Genomic DNA, 20999 nt, shown 5'->3' with positions numbered 1-20999 from the left:
TTCTGCACGGGTGACCCTGAAAGCCACAGAGCTCTTGGCCTCTGCTGGGGGCATTCGGGTCGGCGGTTGGTGGCCCTGTCCGGCAGAACCTGAGCTGTCCTCTCTACCTGGGAGGGGGCCGAGGGGCATGCCCTCCTGAGGACCAGGGCAGGACCCTCCCTGTCCCAGGGTCCCCAAGTCTGGACCTCATGCAGACCTGGGGAAGCTCAGGGTTGGAGGAAACCCAGGGCCGGGGGCCCGCTGTGGCCCATGGATTTCGTGCTACGAGGCAAAGGAGCGGAGGTGGCCAGAGAGGTGCCGACCTTCCTACAGGTGACACCCTGTGTGGCCGGCGGCAGGCACGGGGCGGGTCTGCCCGTCCAGGGCCACACGAGCGCTGGCGTCCTCCTTCCCAGGCCTCGGCTGCGTCTCTGTGCGTCTCTGTGGTCAGCCTGCCCACCTCCCCCCCACCACAGAGGGACAGTGACCTGGGGATGCTGGTCCCGCTCTCTGCCCATGTGGCCACTCCCCAAAAGGTCACATGAGCGCAGTCCCGTCCATCGCGTGTGGTGCTGGCCCCCCGGCCAACGGCACAAAGTGAGAGAGGCTGGCCCGGATGCACCCCCGGCCCCAGCTGAGCTTGTCCCGTCTGCCCCCAGTGGCTCACACACAGGCACACACGCCTGCACACTCGCTCAGTCCCCCAGCCGCTGTGGTCTGAGCCCAGGAGGCACCAGCGGCCTCAAGGGCCCACAGCTTCGAGCAGGAAGCAGACGGGCAGCAAACAAGTACATGGAAAGTCACTCCAGAGGGCCAGGTCCCCAGAGAACACCACCAGGAATCGAGGGAGAGAGACCCAGTAGACCCCTGTGCTGGGGGCGGGGAGCGGGGGGCAGCGGGCTGGCTTGTGTTCTGTGCGACAATAGGGAGCCACGGAGGGTTGTAGGCAGGAGAGAAGCACGGGCTGGTACTGGGCTGGGGGTGGCTGGGGAGGCGTGTCCAGGAGGCAGAGACAGAGGGGTAGGACAGGAACGCGGGAAGGGAGGGGCCCAAGACTGCCCTGCGCCACAGGCTGGAGAGTCTGGGGAGACCCCCTCACTCTGCACGCTCCCCGACACCTGCAGGGCTCCCAGCAGGGTTTCCCAGGCTGCAGGAGTAGGGGCTGTGAGCCCAGGCTGGTCCTTCAGAGGTGGGGACTGGCCCTGCAGACCCCCCAGCCCCCCGCCTTACCAGGGCTGCGGGCTGGCCCTCTGCCTACGGCCTGTTCAGAGTCTGGTCCGTGGGCCCTGAGGCCCCGAGGGCTTGTGGGTTCCACGTGCCCGGGTCCCCTTATTTCCTAAGAGGTCTCAGAAAACCCCTCTACCTGCTGGGTGGGCTCCTGGCAAAGCTACGGGCGACACCACAGGTGCTGGTCTGAGCCCTCCGGTCCAAGGGCAAAGCTGGCTTCTGCCACCCGGACCCCCTGCGCCGTCCTGACTGCGCTCGCGGTCCTGGGGCGCCCTCTGGTGGCCGTAGGAGTCCCAGAGGGCAGGGCCTGAGGCCGTCCCCCAGTCCTCCCTGAGCCCCGGACGGATCCGGTCTGGGGAGGGGCCTACAGAAGGGACACCCGGGCTCTGCGCCAGGTGTGACCCACTGGTTCCAGAAGCTGGACTATTGGGGGACCCGCTTTTCAGAGAAACTGAGGCCCAGAGTGGTTCAAGAGCCTGAAGGATGCTCGGCGCGAGCCCTGGGTTCTGGGGTTCCCGACAGACAGCACCCACGCACCCCGCCTGGCCTGCATGAGACTGCTCACGGGGGTCGCCTCTAGGACCCCGCGCCCCAGGGTCAGCCGTTCCTGCTGGCTGGAGAGAGAAACCGAGGGACGTCAGTCTGGCTTGACCGGACCCAGCCCCGGGCCGCACATGGAGCGGGTGACAGCCAGTGAGGCAGCCTGGTGGCCCCTGCGGGAGGCCCCTGCGGGAACCCAGAGGCCAGAGAGGCTGGCCCTCTGAGTCGGTGGCTTTGGGCACAGCAGGCCTGTGGGTCTGCCGTGCCCTGATCAGGTGGTGCCCGTGCTGGTCATGGCATTGGCTGCCCAGGTGCCAGGGCTGGAGGGCAGGGAGGGGGAGGAGCAGGGAGCTGGCGGGCGGGTGTCCCGTGTGGTGGGCTGCCCTCACTCTGCTCACTGGCAGCAGCCGCATGTCAGGGTGCCGGGAACAGGGACGGCAGGTAGGTGCCCCGAGCTGCCAGCCTCCAGGTGGGAGCCGGAGGAGGGGGTCCCCTGCTCCCAGGTGGGGCGGTGGGTGCTGTGGGTGCTCCTTGACTCCTGTTTTAGTCACTGGGTCTGGAGGGAACCCTGCCTTCCCGGGGCCGAGGCGGGACCGCCTCTCTGTGGGTGAGGCAGGGCCTTTGGGAAGGGGAGGCCCCTCTGCCCCCAGCCCACAGCCAGCGTTCGGGGTGAGTCTGGGGAGGAGGGATGGCCCCAAGGCCGGGGGTCCTGGGCTGCCCAAACCACCAGGAGAGGAGGCGGGGGCTCCAAGGCAGCCCCTGTCCGGGTGGGGACACCCACCCGCACCGCCCTCTCCCTGCTCCGCGCCCTCCACACCTGTCCCAGCGAGACTCACATCCTCACGCGGCGATAGGGGGCCACGGCGCTGCCCTCTGGCCCGCGGAGGCTGGTGTGGGGCTGGCTGGGGCCCTCTCCCTGCTGCTCTCCCCCCGCATCTCGCGGAGGAAGAGAAGGGCCCAGAGAGGCTGAGGGGCCTGCCCGAGCGTGGGGAGGAGCTGGAGCGGGACTCCCGGGGCCCAGCTGCCTGGCTGCGCCCACGCTGGGGCCGTTTCCCTGACGGCCTCTGGAAAGGGGTGGCTGTGCGCCCCCCACGCGAGACCCCCGCTGCTTTTGCGGACAGGACTGGAGACTTTGCCTCCATTTCCCCGGTCAGGGTGTGTGGGAGAGGATTCCAACCCGGGGCTAGACAGGATCCCACCACAGCTTCCTTGACTCCCCCCACCAGGAACAAGGGGGGCATTGAAGCCCCAGAAACCTGCTCATGCAAATCCTGCCGATTTGCATGCCCTTCCCACCGGGCCCATTTGCCTGGCCTTGGGCCACGTGCCACCCCCAGCACCCCCAGCGCCTGGCACCACGCCCAAATTCTTCCCCCACCCCGTCCCCAGACAGGGTGGGGGGGTGAGGGGTGGCGGTTGGATGATGAGGTTGGCGCTCCCCACTCCTGCTCGGAACCCCATGTCCCATCAGTGAGGCCAGAGGCCCAGAGTCGGAAGAGGAAACCCAGCGGCCACCCCCTGCCGTCCCTGCCAGGCCCCCTCCTCCGCCCAGCCAGCCTGAGGACTGGGCCCCCGGCCCCAAACCCCCAGCCCCCCCATCCCACTGTATGCCTCCTGCTTGCAGCGCGCATGTCCAGATGTGGCCAGAAGTGACCAGACTAGGCAGCTGGCCTGACAGGTCCTGGGCAGGGGGGAGGGAGGGGGGCTGGTCCCAGACAGCAGCCCCGTTGTCCCTGTACTGGCCCCCCACCCCCCAGTGAGCCACACACTCTCCCCACCTCGCCACCTGTACCGTGGGTAGAGGAATGTCCCCGAGAACCTCAGAATGGGACTGATCAGGGGGATGCAGTCTTCACAGGCGTCACTGGTTAAGATGAGGTCAGAGTGGGGACAGTAGGCCCCTATCCATCAACCAGTGTCCCCATGAGATGAGGGACGTTTGGACAGAGAGACATGGGAAAGGCCATGGAATGATGGAAACAGAGACTGAGGCCCGGGGACCACTGCCGAGGGACACCTGGAGCCCCCCGGAGCCAGAGGGAGCAGGGAGGGGCCCGTGACACCTCCATGTGGGACATCTGGAGCCAGGAGCCGAGGGCTCTGAGCCACCCCATTTGCGGGACTTTGTTGGAAATGCCCTGTCCCCCCTCCCATGGGCCCCGGCCTGGGGCCTTGTCGCTTCCCAGACACACCCAGGCCTTGTCCAGGCCCCTGCCGCCTGGTAAACAGTCACCAGCTTGGAAAAGCCACATTCAAATCCTGCCCAGTTTCCTGCTCGGGGAGGGGGAAGCCAGGAGGATTTGCATCCCACCCAGGAGCCAGGCCTGGATGCAGGGGAGCGTGGGGGGAGCTCACCCTGGCCTGGGGCCTGCGGGAGGGCTGGGGGGGGGCACCAGCAAGCCTGTCCACCTTGGTTCCTCGGCCCTCTGGGCTGGTGGCTGCGGGAGTGTCCCAGATGGCCTCACACAGGACCCAGCACTGTGCGTCACCTCCCAGGGCCGCAAGCTCTCCGAGGAGCGGCTGCGGGTCCTGCCTCTCCTCTCCCAGATTCCGGGGCTCCAAGCAGTCCTGGGCTTGGGGGCACATTGCCCCAGCCTCTGCCCGTGAGGTCACGTGGGCTTCTACCCCTTCCTTGCGAGGACACCGGTGCCTGGGTTAGGAGCCGCCCCAACGACCTCGACTCATTCCACGGGACGCCCCGTCCACAGGTGCCGGGAGCCGGGACTTGGATGTGTCCGTCTGGGGGCCCAGCGGGGTGGGCTGTGGGGATGCAGGTCCTGTCATGCAGGCGGGGGCACGCCCCCTCCCGTGAACACAGGCGGCCCCTCTCTGACAAACACAGGGTGGGCCGACTGGGGAGCTGCCACGGGAAGGGGTTTCACCGAAGGACATGTCCTGGGGGGGGGCAGCGGGTGCCCCGGAGAAGCTGGGAAACCGGCTCAGAGGGAGGGGGTCTGCACCTGTGGCCGGGCAGCCGAGATGGTGGGGAGACCGGGCTTCACAGGGGGTGGGGGTGAGGGGCAGGGCCTCTTGGCTGTCCCAGAGTGCGGGGCCCCTGGGCTCTGGGGAGACCCCTGTGCTGCAGGCTCCCCCCCCCCAATCAGCCGAGAAAACCGGCTGGAGCCAGGTGGCTGGGAGGTGGGGGCTGGCGCGTCAGGGAGACCTTGGGGTGCCCCAGCCAGGCAGGCCCTTGGGAACCGGCTCCTTGCCACCCGGGCCGGTCGAGGGGCCCCAGCCCCGTGGGCCCGGTGAGCTGCCGGAGAGCGTCTGAGGAGCAGCGCTGGGCGCGGAGCCCGGCCACGGGCCAGGGGCAGGGCAGGGACCGGGTGGGAAGAGCCCGGGGCAGGGTGCCTTCCCCTCTGGACCTCCAGGCAAGGACGGTGTCTGTCCCTCCCCGACATCCACACAGTCTTCCCCGGGCCCCCCTCAGCCCCCTGCTCCTGAGCTGTGGGCACCAGCTGACCTTACCAGCCGGCCCCCTCCCTGCCCAGGCACAGCCAAGATGTCCATCCCCATCCTGGGGCCGGTGGGGGTGTGGGGTGGGTGGGCTGCGTGTCCAGAAGCCCATACGACGTTCTGGGTTTCTAGGACACCCCCCACCAAAGCCTCTGCGGGAGTGGCGACTGGAGTGGCCAGCCCGAGGCGCCCCAGGGCGGGGTGAGTAGCAGGCTGGGGAGCCAGGTGGAGGGGCCAGGATGCGCCCCCTTGTCTTCTGGGAAGGGGTGGGCTGTGGGAGTCTCCTGCAACGGAAGCCAGAGCGCGAAGGGGCCTTGTGAACGTCACGGTGGGGTTCTAGGCCAGGCTAGTGGCTGGGGAGGGCCCTGAAGAAGAGACGGCTGTGGCCCCCGATCTCTGCCCGCACGGGAGCCGGGGGGAGGGGGCCACGGTTTGCCTCTCCTGCCCTCATGGGTTGGCTCTGTCCCTGCAGAGCGGTCCTCATGCCGGAGGCCGGGGGCACCTGTCCCGGGGGCCCCAGGATGGTTGCGTCAGGCTCGGGGCCTGGCCTGTGCCGGGGCGAGATCGAATTTGGAGGGTCTGGGAAGAAGCGAGGCAAGGTAAGGGGCTGCCGTCCTGCACGCACCGGCGCTGTGCCCTCGCGCCTCGGGGGGCCCGACCAGACCACCGAGTGCTTGTTGCCACTCCTGAGCTCCCAGAGCCTCCTCGGGCCGCTCAGGGACCGTTCGCTCTCGGGGCTGGGTTCAAGTACCACAGTGCCCCCCAGTGTCTCATGTCCACATACCCAGTGCCCAGTGCCCCCAGGTCCAACATCCCCACCCGGCACCCTGAGGCTGTGGTCATCCTGCCCCGCAGTTCGTGAAGGTGCCCAGTGACGTGGCCCCCTCCGAGCTCTTCAACCTCCTGCTGGCCGAGTGGCACCTGCCTGCCCCCAACCTCGTGGTGTCCCTGGTGGGCGAGGAGCGTCCGTTCGCCATGAAGTCCTGGCTGCGGGATGTCCTGCGCAAGGGGCTGGTGAAGGCGGCCCAGAGCACAGGTGAGGCTCCCCCAGAGCCCCCGAGCGGGGAGCGCCCCAGCCCACGGGCCTGTGTGGCTTCCTCTGTGCGGCCGAGGTGAGAGCAGCTCCTCGGGAGGAGGGCAGCAGCCGTGTCCCCCGGGGCCAGGCCTCCCCCAAGAGCCACAGGGGCACCCTGTGGGCCCCGGCGAGACACCCTCAGGGACGGCAGCCGGACCCTGCGCCTGCGGGTGGGCCCCCACCACCCTCTCCGCCTCCCCCGGGGGGCAGTCTGGCTGGACTGGGTCAGAACCAGCTTATCGGGCTTCCTGCTCGGGCCGCCTGAGCCTGCGGAGACCCCGCGCAAGGTCCTGGGGCTTCGGAGCTCCCTCGCCGCAGAGGCTGACAGACCCCACCGGACTCCTTCCTAATTTGGGGAAACCCTCCAGGCTCTGGTCCCCAGCACAGGCCACAGGGCAGAGCCGTGGCCTGCTGTCCAGGGGGCCCCCAGGGGCCCGGTCCCACAGGGCTCCCACGGGTCTGGGGACGTGGGCCTGCCCGCTGGCGGGGGAGGACCCGGGGGCCGCGGGCACACTGAGCCGCATGCCGCAGGGGCCTGGATCCTGACCAGCGCGCTTCGCGTGGGCCTTGCCCGGTACGTTGGACAGGCCGTGCGTGACCACTCGCTGGCCAGCACGTCCACCCGGGCCCGCGTGGTGGCCATTGGCTTTGCCTCGCTGGGCCGCGTCCTGCATCGTCAGCTTCTGGACAATGCCCAGGTGAGCGTCTGTCTTGGAACATCGGGGCGGCTGGGCAAGGTGGACCTGGGAGGCAGGGAGGAGCCCATGGCCCCCGAGTATCCCCCACCCCAGGGTGGGAGGGATGTCTGCCAGGGAAGCCACCCACGCAGTCTCGAAGGCTGACCACATCCCCCCATCCGCTGCCCATTGGTTATTTGGCAAACATCTCCTGAGGCCCTCCTCGTCCCAGGCCTGCCGGGGTGGGGGGGGGTGTAGAAGGAGGGAGGGGGAGGGGGAGCCCTGCACACGGCCAGCAGGTGGCAGCATTGGCTAGGGAATAGCGTGGGGAGGGGTCCTCCCGGCCCCCAGGCAGCGCAGACCGACCCTCTGCCCAGGACCAGGACCGAGGCCCAGACGGTCACCAGCAAGTCTGGGCAACCCCGGGGGCGAGCGGCCTCGGCTCCCAGCCCAGGGTCTGTCTAAGGCAGGGCCAGGGAGTGAGGGGAGCTTTCTCCCGCCCCGGTTCCATCTGGAGGACCCATTCCCTGCCCCCCCCCGCCCCCGCCCCCCCCCTCCCCGGCACCAGAAGCCTGGCCCTCCCCCTGGCTGGGGTGGGAGCAGGTCCCGGCAGAGCAGACCTGGCCCAGGCCTCATGCTGTGTGCGGGGCTGCGTGCCCAGGAGCACAGCCCTGTCCACTACCCCGCGGACGACGGCAGCAGCCGGGGTCCCCTCTGCTCCCTGGACAACAACCAGGCGCACTTCATCCTGGTGGAGCCCGGGCCCTCCCCCTCCGGGAAGGGGGACGGGCTGACGGAGCTGAGGCTGAAGCTGGAGAAGCACATTTCGGAGCAGAGGACTGGCTATGGGGGTGAGGCCTGCCCCGGGGAGGTGGGGGGGGGGTCCCGGGGGCACAGCGCGTGGGCGGGGCTGGAAGGACGACCCGGTGGGCAGGGTGGGGCATTCCAGGCTGAAGGCACAAGCCTGGCCAGGTGTGGAGACCGGGCTGTAAGGCCGTCTGGGAGGGGAAGCCGCGGGCGCGTGGGGGTCGGAGCCGTCAGGCAGCGGCTTCCCCGTCACATGGCGGCCGAGCACTTGCCGGTGTGTTTGCGGGTGTGTTTGCACGGGTGGCCCCGGCCAGAGGCTCTTTCTACGGGCTCAGGGCTTTGGGAGGAAAATTTTGAGAGGCCCGTTTCCCTCTACCGGCCGCGAGGTACGCCGCCACCAGAGGGCGGTGTTACCGGAGCGCCAGCTCCGCTACGTCGGGTGTGAAAGGGGATTGACGGTCCACGCAGACCCCGTGTTTGCTCATGATGCTCCTAAGCAACGTGGAGCGTGTGCTAACGGAGTGCTCGTCGCAAACGGAAGCACAACCCCAGCCATGCTGAAACCACGGAGGGGGCGTGGGGCTCCGGTGTGCTGAAGTCTGCACGGCCCGCACACCCCAACCCGACCTCCAGCGTCCATCTGGAGGCAGCTCAGGGCGCCTGGTGGCCACGGCCGGCCCAGCACCCGCGGGCCTCACGTGCCGGAACCTCGTTTCTGATTTATGTCTGGGGACGAAACTGGCCGAGTCCCCTCCTTTGCCTCTTTGGTTTGCTTCCGGGGCCTCCAAGGGTCTGCGGAGCGGCGGGAGAGCTTGCTGCCGCCACGGGGATAGATGCTGGGCACCTAACTGTGGCCGGTGCAGCCGGGGACTGAACTTCTGACTTCACAGACGTTCCTTTTTGTGGAAATGGCCGTGAGGGGCCATAGCGGTCCCCAGGCGGAGGGGCTGGTTGTGCGGTATGCAACCCAGAGTCCACACTTCGCTAGAAACAGCCTCTGGGCCGGCGTTTGCTCAGAAAATGTAGGGGGTTGGTGGTCTGAGCACGTGGCTGCCCCGCAGGGTGGGTGCAAGCCCCCCCCCTTGCCTGGGCACCAGGGCGGACCTCACGGGTGCTCTGTCTGCAGGCACCGGCAGCATCGAGATCCCCGTCCTCTGTCTGCTGGTCAATGGTGACCCCAGCACCCTGGAGGTAGGGCCAGGGAGGGAGGCGGGGGCCCGGCGGGGGCCCAGCGGGAGCCCCCCTGGCTGGCCGTGGCTGCCGGCAGGACCCTGTCCGGCCTGGGACAGGGCATGTCTGGCACACGGGCCAAGGAGGGCGCCCAGGCTGACGCGGGGTCTGCTCCCCCCACCTTGCTGCCCCAGAGGATCTCCAGGGCCGTGGAGCACGCTGCCCCGTGGCTGGTCCTGGCAGGCTCGGGAGGCATCGCGGACGTGCTGGCCGCCCTGATGAACCAGCCCCACGTCTTGGTGCCCCAGGTGGCTGAGAAGCAGTTTAAAGAGAAGTTTCCGGGCGAACGTTTCTGCTGGGAGGACGTCGTACGCTGGACCGAGCTGGTAGGAGCCTCCCAGGGACGGCGGGATCCGAAGGCCGAGGCCCCCCTCCCGGTCCCATCCCCTTCTCCAGGGCACGGCAGAGCTGGGGCGAACTCCTCCTGGTGCCTCTGTGCCCCGGCCCATGAGCAAGGCCCCGGCGTCCTCCCCACAAAGCCTCCCAGCTGGCTCAGCCTCGGGCCCCAGAGCAAGGGAGCTCGGAGTGGGCCCCCGGGCTGGGGTGATGCTGCCCCGTGCCCCGGGCCGCCGCTGGTCTGCTCACTGAGACCCGCCTCACGTGCCGAGTGCCCAGTCCGTGCCCGTCCACTGGCGTGTCCCCGCCCCCAGGGCCACCTCAGGGCCCTTGTCCTGGTGTCCCAGCTGCAGAACATCACCTCCCACCCGCATCTGCTCACCGTGCACGACTTCGAGCAGGAGGGCACCGAGGAGCTGGACACTGTCATTCTTAAGGCGCTGGTGAAAGGTGAGAGCCCCGGGCGGGTGTGGGGTGACCGCCGCTGCGTCCCACGGTCCCGGGCTCTGCGCCCGGTGCGGGGCTGCTTCCCACACCCCGTCCCATCGTGGCTCTCACCCTGCGGGGCCACCGCCCAGCGGGATGTCAGCGGCCGGGACGCCGGCGATGGCGTCCCTCTGCTGTGTGTGCGCGTGTGCGGCCCGGCGCTCACGTCTCCAGCAGGACGTGTAACAAAACTGGAAGGACACAGAGATGACACACAGATCCGTAAGCGGGCCTGTGTCCGGCAGGTTTTATGTCTGCCGGGTTTTACTGTCATTTAAGAAACGATTCAAAATGTCAGTCCAGGGGCCTCTGGTCCATTTGCGAATTAGCTGTCCCCACGGTCTAATTCCGGAACATCCCTGTCCCCAGAGCAAGCCAGCCGCAGTCGGCGCACCCTGCCTCCCTGGGCCCTGGCGCCCGCTGGCTCGAGTTCCGCCCGGGCGGGTGTGCCCAGCTGGGGCCCTTCCCATCGGCGGGCTGCGGTGCGCCGTGGGCTCCTGTCTCGAGCCCCGGGTTTGAGGCTCGCCCACGCCGTGGCACGTGTGGACGCCTCAGTGCTTCTTAAGGCTGAGGGATCTCCCACTGCGCACAGGGACCGCATATGTTTTTCTGCTCCTCGATCGACGGCGCTGGGCTGTCACCGTCCGGCTGTCACTTGATTTGCTTTTCATATTAGAGACCAGCTGTGCCAAGGGACAGACCTTGAGGAAGCCAGACAGAGAGCCGGGCCCCAAGGGGCAGTTTGGGGCCAGGATGCGCTGGAGGGAGAGAGGAGGGGAGGGAGAGCTCCTCCGGACGGGCCGTCCGCTCCCTCCTACTCCGCTCACGGTCCCTTCGGGGTCCCAGGGGCCGGTGTTTCTGCCAGGGCTCCCAGCCTGGCTCCTGGGGGTCTCGGGACACTGGGGGCCTCTCACCACTAATCAGAAGGCGTGAAGCAGGCCGTGGTGCCTGGACTGTGTGTCCGGGAGACTGCCGCGGGGGGCCCTGTCCGCACAAGCTCTGGGGACCCCAGGTTCGCCCCTCACCCCCGCCCACTCTGTCCAAGCCTGCAAGAGCCACAGCCAGGACGCGCAGGACTACCTGGACGAGCTCAAGCTGGCCGTGGCCTGGGACCGCGTGGACATCGCCAGGAGCGAGATCTTCAACGGGGACGTGGAGTGGAAGGTGCCCACCCGCCGGCCAGCTGATGCCTCCCGAGCCTCGTTTCTGGCCGACCCAGGGCGGGGACCGTGTGGAGGGCCTGGGGGCGGACGGTGTTCCCTAGGGCTCCTGGCAGGTTCCTTCCTGCCCACTGTGGCCGGGGCGTGGGGTGGGGAGGCCAGGGCACCTGCCGGGGCTCCCCGCGCATGGCCCCCAGGGAGGACGGGCCTGCCGGATGCCCCGGGACTCGTGGCCCCTGGTGGCCTGGAGCTGGCTCGGAGGGACAGGCTGGGGTTTTGGAGCTGGGAGGCTCCCGGCACACTGGCTCCCACTCACTCTGCCCGTCTCCGCCCCACCCCCCCGGGCATGTCCCGTGATGGCCCCAGTCCTGTGACCTGGAGGAGGTGATGATGGACGCGCTGGTGAGTGACAAGCCTGAGTTCGTGCGTCTCTTCGTGGACAACGGCGCCGACGTGGGGGACTTCCTGACGTACGGGAGGCTGCAGCAGCTGTACCGCTCCACGCCCCCCAAGAGCCTGCTGTTCGACCTGCTGCAGCGCAAGCACGAGGAGGGCCGGCTGACCCTGGCCGGCCTGGGCGCCCAGCAGGCCCGCGAGCCGCCCACGGGCCTGCCCGCCTTCTCCCTGCACGAGGTCTCCCGCCTGCTCAAGGACTTCCTGCACGACGCCTGTCGCGGGCTCTACCAGGAGGTGAGCGGGCCGGGGGCCGGGAGGGCCGGGTGGGGTCCCCAGGAGGCTGACCGGCCTGTCCTGCAGGAGCGGGGACCAGCCAGGCGGCCTGAGGGCCGGAAGTGGCTGCTGGATCTGAACCGGAGAAGCGAGAACCCCTGGAGGGACCTGTTCCTCTGGGCCGTGCTGCAGAACCGCCATGAGATGGCCACCTACTTCTGGGCCATGGTGGGTTGGCCCCGGGCTCCTGGGGGGCCGGGGAGGGGTGGGGGGACCGGACTCCTCACACCCTGCCTCCTAGGGCCAGGAGGGGGTGGCCGCCGCTCTGGCTGCCTGCAAGATCCTCAGAGAGATGTCGCACCTGGAGACGGGGGCGGGGGTGCGCCGCCCGGTGAGGGAGGCCAAGTACGAGCAGCTGGCCCTGGGTGAGCACCGGCCCGGCAGTCAGTGACGCACCCGGTGGCGGGCGCGCACGGGGCAGGGGGCACACGAGGTGGGGGCCCAGGGCCACCTCAGAGCCTCCTCTTAGTGGGGAGGTGGACCCTAACGTTCATTCTCACAGAGGGACAGGTGGGTCCTCGGCAGTGGCCTTGGGCACACCCTGGGTCCTGCGGCCACTCAGTCGGGGCACGTGGGGTGACGATGGGGGAGGGCAGGGCAGGGCAGGCAGGCAAGGTCAGAGTCCCGTGGGGAGGTGGACGCAGCTCGGGGCCCAGGAGGAGGAGCGCGGCGGCTAGTGGCCAGGGTCCCTGCGCAGGCCTCTTCTCCGAGTGCTACGGCAACAGCGAGGACCGCGCGTTCGCCCTGCTGGTGCGCAGAAACCGCGGCTGGAGCAGGGCCACCTGTCTGCACCTGGCCACCGAGGCCGACACCAAGGCCTTCTTCGCCCATGATGGGGTGCAGGTGAGCGTCTGGCTTTGGGGGAACGGCCTCACCCGCCTCCGCTCCCCAAGTCCTGGCCACAGGCCCGGGGTGCAGGACGGGCGGCCCTGTTCCTAGAAGGCCCCTGCCTGGCTTCCTTCTCGCTGCCCCGGGCTAGCCCTTTGTCCGCTGTGGGTCTCAGCAGAGGGGCCGCCTCGTCCATGGGGCTCTCCCACACCCCTAAACCTGGTCTCCCCTCACCCCGTGAAGGGTCTGTCCCCCCGGGGTGCAGGGCGAGGCTTTGGCGGAGCCTGGGAGGGCGCACCTGGTGCTGGGCACAGCATGGGCCAAGGTGTGGGCCGGGAGGCCAGTGGCGGTGCCTTCGTTTCAGGCTTTCCTGACCAAGATCTGGTGGGGGGACATGGCGTCGGGCACGCCCATCCTGCGGCTGCTGTGTGCCTTCCTCTGCCCAGCCCTCATCTACACCAACTTCATCACCTTCAGGTGTGTTGGGGGCAGGCAGCCGCCACCTTGCCAGCCACTGGTGGCGGGGGGGGGGGGGGGGGTTGGGCTTTGAGGGTACCGCATCTCCACAGCTCCCCGTGTCCAGCATCTGTGTGGGTCCTGCCGTGTGCAGACCTTCTCAGTGCATTCAGCACTTCCTTGGCTGGCTGGTGCCCTTGCCGCGGGCCCTGAGGGTCCCCTGTGCTTGCAGTGAGGAGGCCCCGCTGAGGACGGGCCCCGAGGGCCTGCAGGAGCTGGACAGCCTGGACACGGAGAGGAGCCTGCTCTGCGGCCCGGGCAGCGGGTGAGGGCCGTGGGGCGGGCTGGCCAGGGGGCGGCACTCACTGCGTGGGGGGCCCGGCCGCCTGCCTCACCGCCGGCTGTCATCTTCCTGTGCTGCAGGCCGGAGGACTTGGCCGAGACACCCGGGGCTCAGGGAGACCCAGGGCCCCGTGCTGCCTTCCTGCTCACGCGCTGGCGCATGTTTTGGGGCGCGCCCGTGACCGTGTTCCTGGGGAACGTGGTCATGTACTTCGCATTCCTCTTCCTGTTCGCCTGCGTCCTGCTGGTCGACTTCAGGCCGCCTCCGCAGGGGCCGTCGGGGCCTGAGCTCACCCTGTACTTCTGGGTCTTTACACTGGTGCTGGAAGAGATCCGGCAGGTGAGTGGTGGGCCGAGCCCGCTGAGCCCCGGTCCCAGCTCCGGGCTGAGCCCCGATCCCCACCAACCCCAGCCTGGGCTGGGCAGGGCTGTCTCCAGTGAGCCGGCCGTGGACTGTCTGCCCCTCTGCCAGGGATTCTTCACGGACGAGGACACACACCTGGTGAAGAAGTTCACGCTCTACGTGGAAGATAACTGGAACAAGTGTGACATGGTGGCCATCTTTCTGTTCATTGTTGGTGTCACCTGCAGGTCTGTGGGGCTCAGAGGCCTAACGGGCCACCTCGGTTGGGCCAGCGGGCAAGGTCACCTGTAGGATGAAACCAGGAAAGGGCTCAGAAGTTCCGGCTTGTCCCTGGCACCCGTGCTGTGTGTCCTGGAGGAAGCGCCTTCCTCTCTCTGGGCACTAGCAGCCCTTCCGACCCACCCCCCTCCCCCAGGATGGTGCCCTCGATGTTCGAGGCGGGCCGCACGGTCCTGGCTGTCGACTTCATGGTGTTCACGCTCCGACTCATCCACATCTTTGCCGTCCACAAGCAGCTGGGCCCCAAGATCATCATCGTGGAGCGCATGGTGAGCCCCTGGCCGTACCCGGGCCTGCCCTGGCTCCCGGGGCGGCTGAGATTGAAGCCCCAGTGGGCGACCACTAACCCTCTCCGCTCTTCCCCCCCGGAGATGAAGGACGTCTTTTTCTTCCTCTTCTTCCTGAGTGTGTGGCTTGTGGCCTACGGCGTGACCACGCAGGCGCTGCTGCACCCCCACGACGGGCGCCTGGAGTGGGTCTTCCGTCGCGTGCTCTACCGGCCCTACCTGCAGATCTTTGGGCAGATCCCGCTGGACGAGATCGATGGTTAGCACACAGCCTGGGGGAGGGGCAGCGCCTCTGAGCCAGCTGCAAGGACACCCCCCCACTTTGGGGTGCAGCCAGATGGGGTCTGGTTTACCAAGTCTCCTTTTGTAACACCCTGGACGTGGGGCCCTTGAGAGGGGCCTTTCGGGGTCACGTGAGGCCCTAGCCAGGAATTAGCTGAGATGGGGCAAGTCCCTGAGGCCGGCCCCAGGCCCCACAGCCCAGGGGCAGCTCCAGGCAGATTTCTGTTGGTCACAGGGACGCGAGATTTGGGACGCCAGGCTAGGAACTGAGGTGCGAGGAGGCTGCGAAGTGGGCAGGCCCATCCCCAGTCCATCCCTAACCATCACGGGGCTGATCCGTGTACTGGCGCCTCTACCCACCACCGCCGGGCGGCCCTGCTGGACAGCGGGCCTCTCTGTCCCGCACCATCCTCCAGAGGCCCCGTGCTGGGTCCTGGGCCTGCCTGCTGGCAAGGCCCCTCTGCCACGAGGCCATTCCTGACAGCGTCCTTGCTGCTTCCGGGGACACGGCCCAGTGTGCCTCACCTGCTGCCAGGTGTGTGCGGCCCAACAGAGGGTGCAGGTGTCCCCAGCTGGCCCTTGTTGGAGGTTCCAAGAATGTCCCAGGACAGTGGGTACAGTGTGGGAGAGGGAGCTGCTCCTCCATGGGGGGGCTGGGTGGGGACGGGTTCAGGGAAGCCCTGGCGTGGGGGACAGGGACACCTGTGCAGGCCCCAGAGGTGGCTGGAGTTCGGTGAGGAGAGGGAACCGGCCCCTCAAGGAAGGTGAGCCGGCGCCAGGAGCCCGTGTGAGGGCCCGGGGAGGGCCTGTTCGCTCAGCCTGGTGCGGGACCAGGGCGACCCAGGGCCCCAGGGCAGTCGCGAGCGCACCAGCTCTGAGGCCTGACCCCGACCCCTGAAGCTAGTGAGGCGAGGTCAGCGTGCCCACCACATGGTACCGATTCGTCAACGGGGTGAGAGCGTGAGTGATGCGAACACAGGCCGCCAGGATGCGGGGGAGGGGCGCCGCCGCCATGGAAACCGGCTGACTGGGCTGTGCTGGAGGCCCACTTCCCGGGTCTGTGTGGCCTGCCCCCGTGACCCCTCGGTGTTTGCTCAGCCGCAGTGTTCCAGGCCCTTCGTTTCAGCAGACCCTGCCTCCCTCCCCGTATGGCCCCTGGCCACCCTGTCCTGTGGGGCCCTTGGGAGGCAGGGGACACCGGGTCACTCGGAGGGCCCCAGCCTCACGCGGGTGTTGGGGATCAGTGGTGTATGGTGGGGTCATGGCCCCAGTTCCCCAGGAGCCCAGGGCGACCCGGGGAGGGCAGATGGAGTGCAGGCCTTCCTGAGGGGGTCCCAGCCCCCAGGCCGCCTTGGGGGCAGAGTGCTGTAGAACTAAGCCCGTCAGCTGGGCCAGGCCTGAGCCGGCTCCCTCAGGGTCCCGGGCAGGACCCTTCCCCTCCTGGGGCTGGGCTTCCTGTCCGCTCAGGCCTCTGGGTAACCTCACCACGGGGAGGGGGGCAGTGGTGGGGAAACTGAGTCTCTAACATGTAGCCTGTGGGCCTGGGGCCCCGAGTGCCACCTGCCCCGCCACAACCCATCCTGGCCCCGTGCACCAGGAGGAAGCCCCAGGGCTGACTTCGTCGTCTAGCTTCAGTCCCAGGGACAATTTAAGATTACTTATCTATTTATTTATTTGACAGACAGAGATCACAAGCAGGCAGAGAGAGGAAGGGAGGCAGGGTCCCCGCGGAGCAGAGAGCCTGATGCGGGGCTCGATCCCAGGACCCTGACACCATGACCCGAGCCGAAGGCAGAGGCTTTAGCCCTCTGAGCCACCCAGGCGCCCCCTCCAGGGACAATTTAATTTCCAGCCTGGCCTGGTGGCACCCTTGGGAGACATGGGAGTCTCACTGCGTCGGAGCCTGGGCACCCAGGGGAGAGACAAGGGGCGTGACTCAAACCCCAGCAAGCCTGTGGGCCAGGGCTGGGAGGAGGCTGCTTGGCTGCGCCCTTCTGCACACTCAGCAGCTCACTGGCGTGGCCTGGCACAAAAACCCACTCGGGAAATTGGGAGACAGCCCCCCAGAGAGGGAGCCACAGACAGCCTGACACGTACGCACAGCGTGGGGACACAGGTACACACACATAGACAGAGACCGGGGACACACAGCACAGAGGCCAGAGGGGCAGCTGTGGAAACAGTCCAGCGTGCAGGCGTGGGCAGCACCCACGCGGCCACGGGGCACGTGCACATACAGGGCCACGAGCCCCCTCCCGAGGAAGATGTGGCAAGCACCCTGGGCGGCCGTGGCCCGTGCACTCACGCTGTTCCTTCCTCCCGGGCCTCCTGCCCCATGAGTGCGGGGTGCTGGCTGGTGGGGGCTGGCGCTGTGATCCTTGGGCTCCCGGGGCATGCTTGCCTGCTCCCAGATCGCGCACTCACTCCCACTGCCCCGAGAACGTTCTGTGAGCTGGCATGGCCCAGAGGTGCTCTGTGTCTACACTGCCTGTGGCAATCAGGATCAAGGAAGGTGCAGCCAGATGAGGTATGGAGATGGTGCAGACCTGCCTCCCCAGCTGGGTGCCATGTGACAGGCCTCAGTGTGACGAAGGCCCTGACAAGTCCTGCAGGGAAGACCGGATCACCCCTCACCTTGGCTAGCTCTCTCCACACCAGCTTTGAGCCCCTGGTGGTGGTGGTGGTGGGGAATGCACACATCTACCAGCACAAATTTGGGTCTTCTGTGCCCCATCCCCCAGGTGGCTTTGGCTCTGCCCCCAGAGCCTGGGCCCTGGCTGTGATCAGTCAGGAGGAGGTGGGGGAGTGGGACCGCAGTGTCCTACGCAGGAGCTTGCCCCGCCTCTGCCAGCACCCTCCGCCCTGGGCAGGCTCCATGCGAGGACGAAGCTCTCAAAGCCGGAGGCTGTGGGTCCAGGCGGCCCCCGCCGTGCCACTTGTGTTTCAGAAGCCCGCGTGAACTGCTCGCTGCACCCCCTGCTGGAGGAGGGCTCCCCCTCCTGCCCCAACCTCTACGCCAACTGGCTGGTCATCCTCCTGCTGGTCACCTTCCTGCTGGTCACCAACGTGCTGCTCATGAACCTGCTGATCGCCATGTTCAGGTGGCCTGATCCCTGTGCTTCCTGCACGCGGGGCTGGGGGGTGCCCAGGGCTGCAGAGGCCTCTCTGCCCCCCCGAGGGGCCGGGGCCCGGACCGCGGGCGTGCAGGGCCCCAAGGGCAGGTCTGCACCGTCCAGAGAGCGGAGGGGGCGGCGAAGACCCCATGTGTGTGCACCCCGTTCCAGACGCACCCCACACAGAGAAACGCGGGAGCGGGCAGGATCGCAGGAGACGAGGGCGGGGGCCTCCGGGAGTGGTGCGGGGCCGGGCAGGGGCCCAAGCGGAGGACCAGGGGCGCACGCGCTCCGCCGCCCACACGCCGGCCCCACAGCTACACGTTCCAGGTGGTGCAGGGCAACGCGGACATGTTCTGGAAGTTCCAGCGCTACCACCTCATCGTGGAGTACCACCAGCGCCCCGCCCTGGCGCCGCCCTTCATCGTCCTCAGCCACCTCAGCCTGCTGCTCAAGAGGCTGCTCCGGAAGGGGACCGAGCAGAAGCGGGCGCACCTGGGTGAGGCCCCCGACCACGTGCAGGGGGGCGGGCAGGCGCGCGGAGGCCCCCGTCCGGGCCCGGGGCAGCCGGCACAGGCTGAGCCCGTCGCCTTCCTCTCCCTCACACCCTGGGCCCGCGGGTGCCAGTGCTCCTGTGGCCGGGCTCCCCTGGCCCCGAGGCCCCCCTGGCCGCAGCCGAGCGTGTGGCTGTCCGACCTTCCCAGGGAGAGACCTGCCCGAGCCCCTGGACCAGAAGATGGTCACGTGGGAGGCGGTGCAGAAGGAGAACTACCTGGGCGAGCTGGAGAAGCAGAGGAAAGGCAGCGAGGAGGCGGTGCTGCGGAAAACCGCCCACAGGTGCGCAGGGCTGCCCCCCGCCCCCGCCTGGAGACCAAAGGCCCTGTCCCCCCCCCGGCGGCCAGAGGTCTGACAGCCCCTCTGGGACCTCTGCCACCAAGAGCCGGAGTGGCCCGCGCCCGCCAGTCACAGTTCTGAGCCGGGGAGGCTGAAGCTGAGAGGAGCAGAGGGGCCGATAAAGGAGGTGTCCTCCTTGCTCTGGGCCCCCCAAAATGCTCCATCCCAACAGTCCCTCAGGCCCACAGCTCCCGCCTGCCCGCATCCCCCACTCTCGCTGGCAGCCGCTCAGCCCCCTCGAGAGCCCAGGGAGGGCGGGAGGGCCCCGCACCCAGATGTGGGGATGCTGGCAAAGGGCAGACCACCCCACCCAGCGAGGCCTCGGTGACCCCAAACCTCCCCAAAGGGCCTGGGTGGTTGGGGGCGGGAGGACGGGGAGATCGCCCCGCTGTGGGGCGCCCCGTGCACACCGGCTTCTGTCACAGGGTGGACTCTGTGGCCCAGCATCTCGGGGGGCTGAGAGAGCAAGAAAGGCGCATCAAGCGCTTGGAGTCCCAGGTAGGCAGTTGGGCCTCCCGCTCCCCCTCCCCCTCAGCCCTGCACCCCAGCACCCAGGCAGGGCAGGGCAAGGCCCCGGGGCGCACAGTCCCTGTACCTGCCTCCCTAGGGGACTTTGGGGACAGTGTGCCCTCCCTGGAGAGGATCCTGTCCTTCAGCCGCCCTCACTGTCCACTCTGCACACCCGGAACCCTGCCCTCACGCCTGTTCCCACAGCTACGGGAGGGGAGGCCCATGGGGTGGCAGGGCCCACAGGGTGGCAGGGCCCACGGGCTGCCCCGGACGCCTCTCCCTCCCCCAGGTCGACTACTGCACGGTGCTCCTGTCCTCCATGGCCCAGAGCAGCGCCAACTGGAGTAAGTGTGTGTCGGGGGAAGACAGGGGCGCAGGCTGGCGGGGCCACAGGTGGAGGACCGTCACGTGGTACCCTGTTATCTGCCTTCCTGTTCTGGGAGGGGACTGGCCCAGGCCACCGATGGCCCTTGGCTGGCAACAGTCTTCAGGGCAGGGCAGGAGCCCTCTGCCGAAGCTGCCAGCTCAGCCAGGCACGAGAGCGTGGCCACGGGGACTCTGCAGGCTCCGCGTGGCGGCCGCCCTCCACAACATCCCCAGCCCCCTCCTGGCCAGGGTCACCGGCTCCTGTGCTCGTGTGGTGCGCGTGAGCCCCCTCTCCCTTCCCCGGGCCTGCCCCACCGGACACCCAGCGGCTGAGGGGTCTTCCTTCCTTAGCAGACTCCCAGACCTCTAAAGGTGGGCGCCAGCAAGCCTGTGCTGACTGCCGAGGGGCCGCAGACAGCAGTGAGCCCCCAGAGGCTGGCCAGCGGCTCTCAGACACCTGAGCCACTCGGAGCATCTGCACACGGGGCCCACCTCCCAGCGCCCCGATCATGATGGGAGGCAGGCCACCTCAGGCCCCAGAGACACACAGAACTTCCCCCGCCTCCGCTGGAGCCCTCAGTGGGCTCTGGCTCTTGTGGCTTTGTCAGAAGCAGCCACTCCTCGTTGGCTCCTTGCCCGGGACCACTCTCTACATGGAAGCACGGGGGTGGACGGTGGGCCCTCTCCCAGACTGGGGGAGGCCCGGGGGCCCCCATCCACAACCGCCCAGTCTGGTCTGGTGGGCCACAATATTGGGTCTGCACCTATCTCGTACCCAACCTGTATCACCTGTTAAAACTCATTTCTTGGAAACACTAGTGGCTAGAATCTCTTGCCCTTTTGGACCTGGACGGAGTCTTGACTCTGCGTGTTGGCCGCCAACCCCACACACCCTCACGTGCTCGCACAGCAAGCGCTGGACTATGTCCAGCCTGCGCCAAGGCCCCGGCGGGACCCACCCCTGCCCCCACCGCTGCCTTCTCCTGAGAACACACCCACCCCAAGTCAGTAAAGGCTACGGGGTGGTGAGAGGGGATGGGGGTCCAGGCTCCTGTGCTGGCCCTAGCTAGGGTGAGTGGCTAGCCGCGTTGGTCCCCTCCTTCCCTCCGAGGCCTGGGGCTGGGACAGCAGACCAGCCAGTCTCTGCTACGTCCTGCCACTAGGCACAAAGGAGACACACTTGTCCCGGTCTGCCACCCCTGACGGCCTCAGGGGTCTGTGCTCCTTCCCCGCCGCTGGGCCCAGCCATACCAGCAGTGCCCCTGCCCACAGCTCAGTCACTCTGGTGATGTGGTCCCAGGACACTGGCCATCATCACACTCGGCCTGGGCGGGCCAGAGCCAAGGGGCAAGAGTGGCCAAGGCCAGGGAGGGGCCCTGCCCCCACTCATATGCTGGCCTCCTAGGGACTCATTTCCTCAAGATTCCTTGCCCCAGCCCGGCTTGGGGTAGAGGCTGGCCAGCTGGGATCGAGCTCACCCCTGGAGGTGCCCAGGGCCTTCTCCACCTCCTACTCTGGACCTGGGCGTCGATTTAAAAAGCCTCCATGTCCCCTGGGCATCAGTTGGGGAGGATCG

The 20999-nt window shown here is 68.2% G+C and overlaps 1 protein-coding gene across 1 annotated transcript; it reads left to right on the top strand.

Moving 5' to 3' along the window:
* Nucleotides 1-520: 520 nt before the first annotated feature.
* Nucleotides 521-20273, top strand: TRPM5 (transient receptor potential cation channel subfamily M member 5; the record flags this gene model as incomplete). Its single annotated transcript, XM_080817871.1, has 25 exons — nucleotides 521-576; nucleotides 5675-5801; nucleotides 6058-6238; nucleotides 6809-6975; nucleotides 7616-7805; nucleotides 8888-8952; nucleotides 9126-9317; nucleotides 9675-9777; nucleotides 10859-10977; nucleotides 11340-11663; nucleotides 11730-11870; nucleotides 11944-12067; nucleotides 12400-12545; nucleotides 12895-13007; nucleotides 13219-13311; nucleotides 13410-13668; nucleotides 13801-13919; nucleotides 14108-14240; nucleotides 14343-14517; nucleotides 17488-17641; nucleotides 17971-18152; nucleotides 18358-18490; nucleotides 18973-19045; nucleotides 19347-19401; nucleotides 19775-20273. The coding sequence occupies 25 exons, from the start codon at nucleotides 521-523 to the stop codon at nucleotides 19882-19884; spliced, it is 3534 nt and encodes a 1177-aa protein (XP_080673997.1). The 3' UTR covers nucleotides 19885-20273.
* Between the last annotated feature and the right edge of the window lie 726 nt (nucleotides 20274-20999).

This window comes from Martes martes (assembly GCF_963455335.1).
Source record: "Martes martes genome assembly, chromosome: 10".
NCBI lineage: Eukaryota > Metazoa > Chordata > Mammalia > Carnivora > Mustelidae > Martes > Martes martes.
This window is presented reverse-complemented; position numbering and strand designations above follow the sequence as displayed.